The sequence below is a fragment of the Prosopis cineraria genome, unplaced genomic scaffold, assembly GCF_029017545.1.
Source record: "Prosopis cineraria cultivar Desert tree isolate PC_DT_omini unplaced genomic scaffold, ASM2901754v1 PC760, whole genome shotgun sequence".
Classification (NCBI taxonomy): Eukaryota; Viridiplantae; Streptophyta; class Magnoliopsida; order Fabales; family Fabaceae; genus Prosopis; species Prosopis cineraria.
In genome coordinates this window covers 1-12948 of record NW_026556085.1, presented here as the reverse complement: position 1 = coordinate 12948, position 12948 = coordinate 1, and the positions used below count along the sequence as shown (strand labels likewise).

The 12948-nt window shown below is 32.2% G+C and overlaps 1 protein-coding gene across 1 annotated transcript; it reads left to right on the top strand.

The window, feature by feature from the left end:
- Positions 1-1780: 1780 nt before the first annotated feature.
- On the top strand, positions 1781-6018 carry LOC129298276 (NAC domain-containing protein 17-like). Its single transcript, XM_054936671.1, has 5 exons — positions 1781-2294; positions 3074-3351; positions 3491-3799; positions 4271-4814; positions 5156-6018. Exons 1-5 carry the CDS (start codon positions 2108-2110, stop codon positions 5521-5523), a joined length of 1686 nt encoding a protein of 561 aa, XP_054792646.1. The 5' UTR covers positions 1781-2107; the 3' UTR covers positions 5524-6018.
- The last annotated feature ends 6930 nt before the right edge of the window (positions 6019-12948 follow it).

Below are 12948 nucleotides of genomic sequence, written 5' to 3'. Positions count from 1 at the left end.
TGGATTTAAAATTAATTTTTTCTGTCAATTTATCCAAATAGTAGAAAATGATCAAAAATCGATTATGTATTAAAACGCTTATTTTTCCAGAAGCTCCCTCCATCAGCTTTTTCCCAAAAGATTGTCAAAAATGTTGAAAAAAATTACAAATACAAGCCCAAGAAAAAATTACAAAAAAAATATATAATTTAATAAAAATAAAATCAAACTCTCTTCTTTTCCTTTTTTTTTCTTAATAAAAGTTAAACTTTGTATCTTCAAAAAATTGATATCTGATATTTAAACATTAAATTATATAGTAATTTATATAGTTAAAAATTAATTCTGATTAAATTATCCAAACATATTCAATTATATTAAAATTAATTTTAGAAAAATAGTATCCAAACACATTACGTTATAACATAATCAATTATGATTAAAATCTACCACTTAATCAATTATTTTCATAATCTATTATGTCCAACTGAAATCTAAACGGACCTTAATACTGATTTGCTTTTATGTAATGCGCATTACTCTTATCAATAGACAAGTGTTTTTATAATACCTCTTACAAAATATTTATTTATTACTCTTTTGATTAAAAAATATAAAGTATTTTTTTAAAAGTTAGATGTTTAAAAATATTAGATATTTTAAATTTTTTAAAGTATAATTATTATTTTTTTATAAAAGTGTCTCTATAAATAATGATTTTATATTTATTATAAGATGTTTAATAGGGATGAATAAAAAAATAAAATTAATTTAAAAATAAATAATTATTTTATTAAAAAGTGAGATTTGATTAAAATATTTTATATTTTTAAACTGAGAGAGTAGAAGATATGATTTTGCCAATGAACCCACTACCCATCAATAGTTCCTATAAAATGTTTATCAATAGAGAGGTGTTTTTATGATACCTCATCGTTGCATTTTTTTTCTACCTTTTTTTGCCCCTTATTGTAGTAAAAAAAAAAAAATAGTGCGTTTGGGGTATTTGACTGTAATTTTAAAAATCATGGTCCACAGACGAAATTGGATGTGTTTCTGCCAAGGTACGTAAAACCGGACCGGTCATTAAACCGGTCATGGCACTGGGTCACGGGTTAGTGGTTCAATCAGGGTTGAACCGGGGGTTGAACCGGTGGCAAACCGGTCATGATTAAAATAATACAATTTAAATAAAAAGACATTAATTATAAAAACATTCAACCAAATCCAACCACTCAAAAGTCTAACAATAATAAAATACTATATTTTTGGACTTAGCATGCTCTATCTCTAATTTTTTATTTTTTGACTTTAATTTTACTTTTTTTTGTTATTTTTTTCCGAACTCAGAGCTGTGAAAAATTAAAAATGAAAAAAAAATCAAAAACGACGTCGTTTTGGGGTAAAAGTCTGAAAAAATATTAACCCGGTTAACCCAATCAACCCACCGGGTTATCCGGGTTATACCGGGTTGAACCCGGGTTGACCGGGTTACACCGGTTCATTCCCTCACCGGGTTAAGTGCAAACCCAGACCGGACAGGGGACCGGTTCACCGGTTTCCGGGTTGACCCGGCCGGTCCGGTCCGGTTTTCAATACCATGGTTTCTGCGTCCTTGATTGTCACATCTCCAATTTTTTCCTCATTCACTCTTTCCATATCGGACGAATGCAATCATACGCAGCTGTAACTACATTAAACCTCGTGCGACCCTTAAACCCTGCCGTTGAATCACCTTATTGATCAAAACGTATTGCCCAAGCAAACGTATCTGCTGATCTCACTGTCGCGGAATGATCCCCTCTCTCTCTCTTCGCTCGCTTTTCAACGAAATCTCGTTCTCACTGGCATAAGCCACCCGCCTTCGCACTGTTACTCGTCTGACCACAATACTATGCCCAAATTCAAAGCTCAGTTCCTCTCTCTCTAGAATTGGAGAACTTCGCCTCCCCCTTCCCCTCAAGGGGGTTTCATTCGGAATCCCCGATTTTGCATACTCATCTTTCGATTCTTCGATTGAAGGATTAGAGTTTTGTTTTGAGATTTTTTTCCCTTTTTTTCCTAGCCAAAAAGTCGGATTTTTTTTTTCCCGGGGGGGCTTCCTAGGTTTCTTAGGGAATTTTTCAAGATGGGTTTGGAGTCAGACTCCGAGTGTTTCAGCAAAATGATGGCTTCGATGCCGGGGTTTCGCTTCCACCCTACGGACGAGGAGCTGGTCATGTATTATCTGAAGAGGAAGATGTCTGGGAGGAAACTGAAGCTCGACGTGATCCGGGAGACTGACGTCTACAAGTGGGACCCAGAGGAATTGCCTGGTATCTGCTTCGCTCTCCTGGATTCTTTTTTTCCCCGTTACCCTCTTTTCCCCCCAGCGATTGTGCAAGCGTTGACTTGATTCCCTGAAATGAATCTTGTGTTTTATTCGGTGTTTTGATTCACTGTTTGGTTTGATCGTGTAAAATTTAGATTAGGTGTAATTTTAGATCTTCATACTTGTGTGAACTGGGTTGAGTCAGATACCTGCACTCAGAATGGATTAGAAACTAGAATAGGAAGCGATTTAGGTTATACTGTGAATGTGTTTTGCTGACTTGGTGTTGGCACGTTTCTTTCTGCCCTGGTTAACCCCCCCTTTCCCCTCTCCCTAATTCCCACTGGATTTGCTTGACAAATCCTTATCCTTTGTTAGTTCTTCTTACGTGTCACGTGAGTTTAAATAATTTCATGGTCGATTCCTGGTCCCTTGTTGTGAGGATTTGTATTCACTATTCCGTTTAGGAATTTAGCCATCTGGACAAAGGCTTCCTTGCAAAGACAAATCTAAGTTGTCCAAAAGGATCACATCCTCGGCTTTGAGGGAATTAGGATCGATCCTGAGCACAGAAGTTGTGGTTTTTGCATCTTTTTTTGGCTAAAGTTTGCGGTCGCTCAATGAATGCTTAGAAAATTTAGATAGGCTACGATGCTACTATGTTTCATCTTTCGTATCTGATTCCTCTTGTAACATTTTATTTTAAAATTACTTGCATCTGCTTGTTTTCTCTATTTTTAACTTCCTCTTGTTTAATTTCTTGTAATTTAAAATATTTTGCAGCGCAATCTGGACTAAAAACTGGAGATAGGCAATGGTTTTTTTTCAGTCCTAGAGATAGGAAGTACCCTAACGCTGCAAGGTCAAGTAGAGCAACGAGACATGGGTACTGGAAAGCTACAGGAAAAGATCGTAATGTGACATACACTTCCCGAACTGTTGGAGTTAAAAAGACACTGGTTTTTTATAAAGGTAGAGCACCTAATGGTGAGCGGACTGATTGGGTTATGCATGAATACACCTTGGATGAACAAGAGCTTCAAAGATGCCAAGGCATTAAGGTATCACTTTAAGTGGTCCTTTAGTATTGGTTTATTCCATTAGTAATTTTTTATCAAAAAAATCTGTATTAATAAATTAGCCTTAACACGAGAACAACATTTTATTGCTGATGATGGGCTTTTTTATGTACATGAACAGGACTATTTTGCACTCTACAAGATTTACAAAAAAAGTGGACCTGGCCCTAAAAACGGTGAACAGTATGGTGCACCATTTAATGAAGAAGAGTGGGCAGATGATGATTTTGGAGATTGTAATATAACCTGGGCTGACTTTGAAGTTCCAACACAGCAACGTGATGGTGTTACTTCTGTTGATACTGTCAATGTTAATGGTCCATTGCAGCCGTTGCTTGATGATGAAATTGAGGAGATCATGAAGAAACTTATGGATGATGAGTCTCTCCACGAACAGCAGAATGTGAATGGTCGTCCTGCCTTACCTCCAGTATGTGATGTTTCACAAAAATTATATTCCAGTACTTTTATCACCTGTAATTCTGAACAATGAATCCTTGATAAGGCCTTGTGATGTCATGCAGTCCATATACCTTAATGTGATAAGGCCTTCTGTCATACTTTTATTGTTTGTAAAATACTTTATCTGCTTTGTTTCTTCCCTTTTGTGGTTGGGTGGAGTTATATCTTCGGGCACTGTAAATGCTATTGTCAGCACTTTAGCCTAATGTTCTCATGAATTTTTTTTTTATGTGATTTTTACTTCTATATACTATGTCCTGTTAGGAGTCAAGCGTAGTCTCAACATGAGAAAGCTTTGTTACTTACTGCTGGTCTTTCTCCCGCCTCCCCCCTCATTTCTTACTAATTGTATAAAGCTGATGATTATGTTGTTATCTCATCTTGTCTAATCTGGACTTGATTGTTGAGAAACTGATAGTTTTTTCATTGAATTATGTAGGGGGTTGCTGAGGAAACACAGAATGGCGTGGTTGATCAATTCTATATGGAAGTCATGTTTCCTGAGCCATTGGGAATGTTTCACTCAAGTGGTGTTCAGCAATGTGGCGTGGATCCCAGTTCTGACTTCCCTCAGTCAGCTATTTCTCACCTGCAAACGCCTGAAGCTCCTAAGTTCACTTCTACCCTTAACACTAAAGGGGCAGAAACTGGCTTGTGTGAGGATGACTTCTTGGAATTGGATGATCTCATTGGTCCTGAACATGCATTGCTAAACATCAATAAGCCTGTGGAGAACCTGCAGTTTGAAGATGGATTAAGTGAACTTGATCTGTACCATGATGCGCAGATGTTTCTTCATGACATGGGGCCGATTTCACATCCGTATATGAACACTCTGGATAATGCTATTGTAGATCAAAATTATGAGCTGCTGTCAAATCAAGAAAATGCAAATCAAACTGGTGAACTCATGATGCATGCTCAAAGAAACATCCTGCATCCAGCAGAACACGTCAATGTTTCTACACATCTGCCAACATCAGGTATATTCAGCAGTACAAGATACAGGGTTGGTGGTCTAGCTGTACTGCCAAATAATGATTTTACTGTCTTTGATTTGGATGAAGATGCAAGCATCATATCTCTGTTGTGTCCGAGGACATCACAGTTTATTGCTTTTGGTTGACTTGCCTGCTGATGCACGGCGGGAAAACCTTGCTGGAGTATATAAACTTTGTGCGAGCATTTTCATACTAACATTGTGATTTCTGACCCTGTTTCCACTGGGAAAATGTGATCTGAGCCAGTTTTCGAATGGCTCTTCTGTAGAGAAATGTCATAGGTTTTCTTTCTCTAATATACGCTAGTTTCTGGTCATGTTTAGGTGTACTATATGAGTCTGCCAGATTTCTTACTGAAAGCAATGGGACTGAAGAAAGCACTGTGGGAGGCGTTGCTGCAAGTAAATTATCTTCTTCTCTCTGGAACTTTGTTGAGTCAATACCATCCTCTCCTGCATCAGCATCTGAAAATGCTTTGGTGAATCGGGCCTTTGAGCGATTGTCTAGCTTCAATAAGTTGAAGATTGGTGTGAAGGACACAAACGTTGCTGCAGGTAATGACACCGCAACTCTGAAGGGAGGAGGCAAAAAAGGGGCTATCTTCCTTTTCTTTCCAGTTCTTGTTGCCTTATGTGCTTTCTTATGGGTTTCTTTAGGAACTTTAAGACTATTAGGTGTGCCTAGCTCTTGATAATGTAGATTCAAAGTTTCGCTGCTGCATGCATTTTTTCTAGGAACATCCTGAAATTAAGAATGAATGGATGCTATTTTCCAGCATATTCGGAAAAAAAAAAAAACAAAAGTCTGTGAATATTCTACTTCATGTTGGCTTTTAGGTTAGCCTGAATCAGGTTAAGATTAAAAGAAAGGGACCTGGAAGGAATTTAGCAAGGGCCTGCAGAATTTTTGGACAAATCTCATTAGAGTTGTAAAAAGTGATTACCCTGACAAGCTTTTTGTTTGTTATTCATATATATAAGTATATATTCCTACATCACTCCTTTTTTGGAGATTGATTGTACATAAATGAGGACACATTTGTGAAATTTGACTGTATGGTACAAAGTGTTAATGTAATCTTTTATGTATTGTCAGCCAGGTAGTTTAGCTCTGGAACTAGTACTTATTGGCTATTGCCTCTTAGAATTATATGCAGAAGTTGGTGGAATTATAAACACATTCGACAGCTTGTTTGTGCCCCGCGCCCGTGTAAAACTATCTGATGTTCAATTTTACGATTAGAGCGTTGTCAGTTTAATTTCATCTGCAAGATTTGAATTTCATCCTTGTTCAGAAGGAATTAAGTCGCTTTTGCCGATGCCAATCACATTTAGTTTGACAACTTTTCTTTACAAACGAAATTCTTTATACCAACTGATCACATTTTTTGTTTTGCACAGTTTGAAAAATAAGTTGTAATATTAATAATTTGTAAATTATACGATTTACCTTTAATTTTACATATTCGATATCCAGATTTAAGTTCATTTTTATCTTTTGTTTGAATTGTCTTTACTTCACATTGATTTAAAAGACAATATCGTACATGTATAAATTGTTATTGGGATAAAAGTGTATTTTGGTTCCAGAATTATTCATGAATGAGCTATAGGTAGGTTAAAGGAAATTGTATATTGTAAAATAGTATAGCTCTTTTTTTTTTTTTTAATTTTTTGGGTTTTTGAAGATAATGAATTGGTGCACTTTTTAAACAGCCAACATTATGTCAATTGTTTATGCGGGAAAGAGATTTCTTTTAACCTGACGTTTGATTAGAGGTTGATGGTTACGAAAAGCTGATAATGTATAGATTTTGTAAGATTATGTACTATTGTATAGATTTTGTCAAATTCTCTCAAAGCAAAAATGTACTTTAATTCACTTTAGTTTTCTTAATTTGAATTTGAATATGAAATTTAGATTTATTCACACAAGATGTGAATGTATTTATTTGAGTTTTGATATTTGCATCTACCTTTTTTTTTTTTTTTTTAACTTGAAGTATCAATTCACAAGGCTTGCCTTAATACTTTCTGTAAGTGTCTTCTTTTCTTTTTCTTGTTTTTTTTGACTTTGTAGTTTGTACAGATGACCATCACCTTATTAGGTTTAATCTAACATTTTTTAAATGAATCTTCCCACATATTAAATAAGGAGAATGTTACTGGGAGTCCCGGAGAAGGAAAAAATAACAGTGAGGGTTCAAAACAAATGAACGTTCATTTTTGCACAAGTGAATTGATAAACCTGCAATTGTGTAAAGATTAAAGGCCTGTTTGTTTTCTATTTTTAAAAAAAAAATTTAAAAATTTATTTGGGTAAGTGGTTTTCATTTAATTGTTTTTAAAACTGTTTTCATTTTTTGTTTTTAAAAATAAAAAAATGGAAACAAATTTAAGTTGTTTTCATTTTTATTTTTTTTGACTTTTAAAATACACTACATTTGATTATTAAAAATTAAAGTTATCTTGAACAATTTTTATTATTAATCCTTACCATTAATTGGCTATAATCATCATTATCAATCCATTTTTTAATCCTAAAATTGTTTTTAAATTGACATAACTAACTGAACTTTCATTTCATTTTATTTTAAAAATAGTTTTGAAAATTATATTACAAAACATTTTTTAAAAACAAAAAATGAGAAAAGAGACCAAATAAGTCCTAATTTTCAGTTATTTTTTACTCTCACTGCTATTCTCCCTATAAAATAATATACTTATCTATATTGCCGGTCTTGTAAGGTGGAGCACATTTAATAGCATTGTTTTCAAATAATACATACAATAAAAGTTCCAATATTGTTAGATGTTATATAAAATGAAGGAGCTTTTGCACAAATAACCAATATTATAAGACCAAGTAAAAAAAATAGCCTATCTTTTCTTAAATTTTAAAAATAACCTTTTTAATATTTAGATTATAATTAATTTACAAAATTGCTCTTTTTAATATTTAGGAGATTCAAAAATGCAAGAAATCTCTGAAACGAGAAAAACAAATGTAAGAGAGAAGATGGAACTTGACGTGAGAGAGACGAATGCGAGATAGCAGAGTGTAACACACCAAAAATTTTTTTAAAAATAATTTAACTCAACCATAGTTGGGTTACAGCCACCCAACACATTTTTATATCAATAATTTTAATATAAAATATTTTATAATTGGCTTCAACTCACACACTATAACATTTCAGATAAATTTTTACCTCCCACATGCCATTAGGTTAAATCACATTTGTCCATTCTTATACTCCCAACAAGTAAACTAAATCACATTTGTCCATCCTTATACTCCCAACAAGTAAAATAAGCAATTTATTAAATTTTCAACACAAGCCAGTTATTTGGCCTTATAATCATGCCATTTTAACCAATCCAAAGTAAACCAAATATTAAAATTACAGTCATCCAAATTGTACCAAAAATAGAAACAGTTTGAAAGGCATGATTACATTTATATATTCATATAATTGACAATAAACAAAAAGCCATAATATTGGCAATATAACACATTATAAATCATAAATTAAATACTCAAAAAAGACAGTGGATCTATACCACTAAGCCTCTGGGACTCCTCCACGTGTCACTCGTGGCTCTTCTCCTGAAAATTGTTAACCACATAATGAGACTCAAAAGTCCCAGCAACCAAAGCCAATTTATGATAGTGTATACAAACAGTTAAGTTTGTGCTTACTAAGTGAGAATTAAAAATAATATAATTCCAACAAATATAAGAAATATTACAATATACACAAACAACCATCCTTATATCCCTCCATTAACCTCGAGCCGTAGCCCTCACTCGGTACTAAATTACCCGGCCAAAGGTAGATTAGCCCGAGCCCTTACAAGCCACCTATTGAGCTCCAATAGGGGCGTACCACGTGGCACATAAATACAACAATAATAGCAAGTCTCCCAACACCTCCCACAATAATTAAACAAATTCATAATAATATTGCACAATTATACAATATTACAAAATTCATAATTTTCTCAATAATCACCCAATTAACATGAAGTAACACTAATCACAAATTAAAAGCATGGTTACCTTGTGGCTTTTTCAATAAATTATTCCTTAAAATTTTCTCTCACACAATCTTCACCAGTAATACAATCTACAAATAACATATTATTTATAAATATTAGTTTCAATTTTTGAAACTAATAAAAATTCTAATAATAGAATTAAAAATATAACATAATTCATAATCTCAATCTTAATACAAATCTATAGTTAATACTATTAAGTAAAATTTTTAACTCCTCTTTTAATTATCAATAAACATTAATAATCTAAAAATCAACTTCTAAACTAATTTCTATTATCAAAATTTTCTTTTTATTTCATAAATTCGTACCTAAAATACCCAAAAATTAAAAATTGAGTCTCTAGCTTAGAATCATAATCCTATAGCCATAATAATTCATTTTTCATCCCAAATAATCATCTAAACCTCAATAAATCAACATATATTTTCAGATCTAGTTTAGAATTTGATCTATAAGCCACAAATTCAAAGATCATCAATAAATTTATACTCTAGAACATTTATTATACTACTGACAACCTCAAAAATCATATTTATTCAACATAAATTCATCCCTCTTCCAGATCTTAAATTTTCTACCACTACAAACTCAGAAACCAAAGAAGAAGGATGACTAAGAAAAAATTTTAGAACACTTACTTAGTCTTGAAAAGCTTAAAATCACACCCTAAATATCCTATTAAAAACTCTTACCTTAAAACCTAGCACCGGTGAACTTGGTTCACAGATGCTCTCTCTGCCTCAACTCACGCACGAAAGAAGGAATGAAGAAATGAAGGAACAGGTGAGTTTTTATAAAAATTCAGTGGGTCCCACATTTTTTTTATTATTTCTTCTTTTCTCTCTCTCCCCCTTTTTATATTATTATTATATACAATGATTGTTGTGGGCGGCCGAAAGCAATTTTGTTCTTCTTCTTCTCTTTTTTTTTTGCATACCTTTTCCCTTTTTTTTATTATAATAATAATTTAATAATATTTTTTATTATTTTTAATTAATTTTTTAATTAATTTTTTTTAAATTTTTTTAATTTAGAATTATATCCTAAATTAGATTTAATAATCATTTTTTACTAATTTTCTTACCTCTAAATATTTTTTTTTTAAATTTCTATTAACCCAAATTAACTATTAAAATTTAAATTGGGATGTTACATAGAGCAGTATGAGTAAGCCACAGTTACGACGGTGAGAGACAAACGTGAGGTGAGATACATCAACGGTACTCGACGGAACGGAGCACTTGTGGCAAAACAAAGCTTCAAATTTATAATTTTTTTATTTTATTAATTTTAGTATTTGATTCTCTATGATAAGCTAAGAGTTTAAAATTTTATATGGATTATATTTGATCCATTTTGGGCAAATATTATATATTTTTATATTACTAATTTGCGATACTACATCATTAATATACGACTGTATATCAATTATAAATAAGTTTATATCTGATTGTCTAATTATGTTGATCTATGATAGTATATCAGTGATATACTATTGTATATTATTGATATATAAACTATATCAGAGAAAAATTATCAATTTATTTATCATTGATATACAGCTGTATATCAATATTTAGTGTTGCAAATCAATAATAGAGTTTCTTTTTCAATGTCTAATGTCTTCTTCATAATATCTGAGAAAAACAGAGAGGGAGAGAGAGGAAAAGCTTGTGATGAAGATGATGATTTAGGAAAATTAGATAAAAAAATTTAATGAAAAAAAACCATTGTACAAAAGATGAATATGTTGATTTAGGAAAATCAGATCAAAAAATGTGATGAAAAAAAATATTCAAAAATGATAAATCAAAGAGGGAGCACACACAATACTATTTTTGATGATAAAAATAAAAGATTTAGTCAATTAAAGATTAGTTAAATCAGATATATTCTATTTTAATAATAAATTTATTCTAAAGATAAGAAAAGAAAAAAACATCTAATTAATTTTATGAATGGGCTATATTTTAAAATATTTAAAAATCTCATCCATAATTTATGAAAGTTATATTTTTGAGGCCATTGAGCTAATTTTCTCTAATAAATTCAGCTTTTGTTTTTTAAAAAATAAAGTCATGCGCACATAATTTCTGAATCATGAGAGTGAGTCTAATTTTTGATAATTTCAGATTGATTGCCTTTTTGGGGTAAGGAGTTTAGATAGAACTCAAGAATTGTAATTATCAGCTATTAATTGCAACAAGAATTATTACTGAGTCAGGAGGACGATCAATTTTCCTTCATTCCTTGCGGTCACCACGTGCCAACAAGTTTCACTGCTTGTTCTGTAGATTTCCTGTTATGAAGGCAAAAATTAAATAAATAAAAGGGTCATAAAATACTTTGCTAAAAAAAAAAGGGTCATAAAATACATTTTATTTTTAAAAGTAGAGGAATCAAAATCTTCATTCAAATTGGTTTTTCATATTCTGTGCCTCCCTTCAATGAAGACAAAATGCAATTAATTGGTCAGATGAGATTTTTGATAGTCTAATTTTACCACCAAACTGTACTCATACACGTAAGCAGAACTTCCTTCTAATCCCATCTAAACCGTTCAACTAAATTGGTTCAGTTGTCATCAAATGCATTGCATTAAAAATAGGATTTCTAGGAGTCCAAATAGTAATAACAATTGATCTAATTGAATCAACTCTATCTACAATTCTTTTTTTTTCCTTAAATAAAAGAGCAATTATATTAAGGATGTGTTTGTTGAAAAGCAAGGTTTCTTCCTTTTCTTAAACTTGCAGATATGAATTTCCCAATATGATAATTGACACAATGGAATTCCAATCCTTCTATCATTTGCATGCTCTGAATTTGTATATTATGACTTGAAGATCTAATCTGTTAATATATTCCAATTACAAGCTGATCTAATGAAAAACAAATCTTACTTAAAATCTTAAATGAAAGATTCAATTGACCATTTCTCTTCTGATGAAGGGTAAGATTCCTTGAAAGATAAAATTACTAATTATTATCAATTTGGCAGGCAATGATTCTATGAGCAATAATTTTGAAAGATCAAATACCTTAGCAGGCCAAATTAAAAAAAAAAAAGAAAAGATGAAATTCCTTCCCGAATAAGAAATAAAACTACAATGAATTACAATTCTATGAGATAAGACTAAGTAAGAAATCCCTAGAAATTGTGCGTACAAGAGTATAAATACCACAACATGAAAATCTACATTTACACTTGTTTTTAGGATGTATTATTTAAAACTCTATTTCAATCCACAAACTATATCCGGTTAAAAATCTTTAATTTCTCAAAGTAATATGAAAAATTTCACAAACTAGTCAGTTATGTTATAAACTCGTAAGCCTATGAACACATTCCTTCATCGTCCAAGAATTCCTACAATAAAGTGGATGTGAATCCCATCCTAGGCTTGCGACCGAAAGATGGGGGCAGTAATTAGCCTTTATGCATTTCCTCCTAAAATATTCATACTAGGAAGATCAGCGTGGAAGATACAAGCAAAGTCAGCCTCTTGCCACTCGACGTGGCAGCGGCCAACGTCCCAGCTAGTGTGATAGCTTAGAGGTCCCACATGTCCATGAATCGCGAAGCACCATTGTAGGTCCCACCACCACTCCATACTTCTCCTCCTTAATCTTAGCACTGTTCTTCCATATCACCCAGTTAATGGCAGGACTGCTTCTTTTGAATCAAAGTCACTTGGTGTGGCCATTTATACAATTTAGTGAAGGATGAGATAGAGAGAGAGAGAGAGATCAGAGCACTGAGAAGATGGCCACCTCTTTTTTTGCCACAGCATGTTGGTTGTAGTGTCTACCTTAATATTATCGGAAACATATTATATATACACTTTTAAAATAGTTATTAGGAGATGAGTTACCCAATGACTGATCACAATTGAAATAAGAGTTTTATTAAAATAATTTAAAAACATTGAAAATCAATATCCTATAAAAACAATTTGAAAAAAAAATGTTGGTTGAACTCAACACGTGATTAAAAATCAGGAGTAAGACATATATAAAAAACATAAAGGACTAGAATGGAAAAGATTATT

Excerpts from the sequence above, each read along its gene's own strand:
- LOC129298276 (XM_054936671.1), top strand. The coding sequence starts at position 2,108 with ATGGGTTTGGAGTCAGACTCCGAGTGTTTCAGCAAAATGATGGCTTCG. Across the intron at positions 3,352-3,490 it reads AAAGATGCCAAGGCATTAAG|GACTATTTTGCACTCTACAA; the intron begins GTATCACTTTAA and ends GTACATGAACAG. Across the intron at positions 3,800-4,270 it reads GTCGTCCTGCCTTACCTCCA|GGGGTTGCTGAGGAAACACA; the intron begins GTATGTGATGTT and ends TGAATTATGTAG.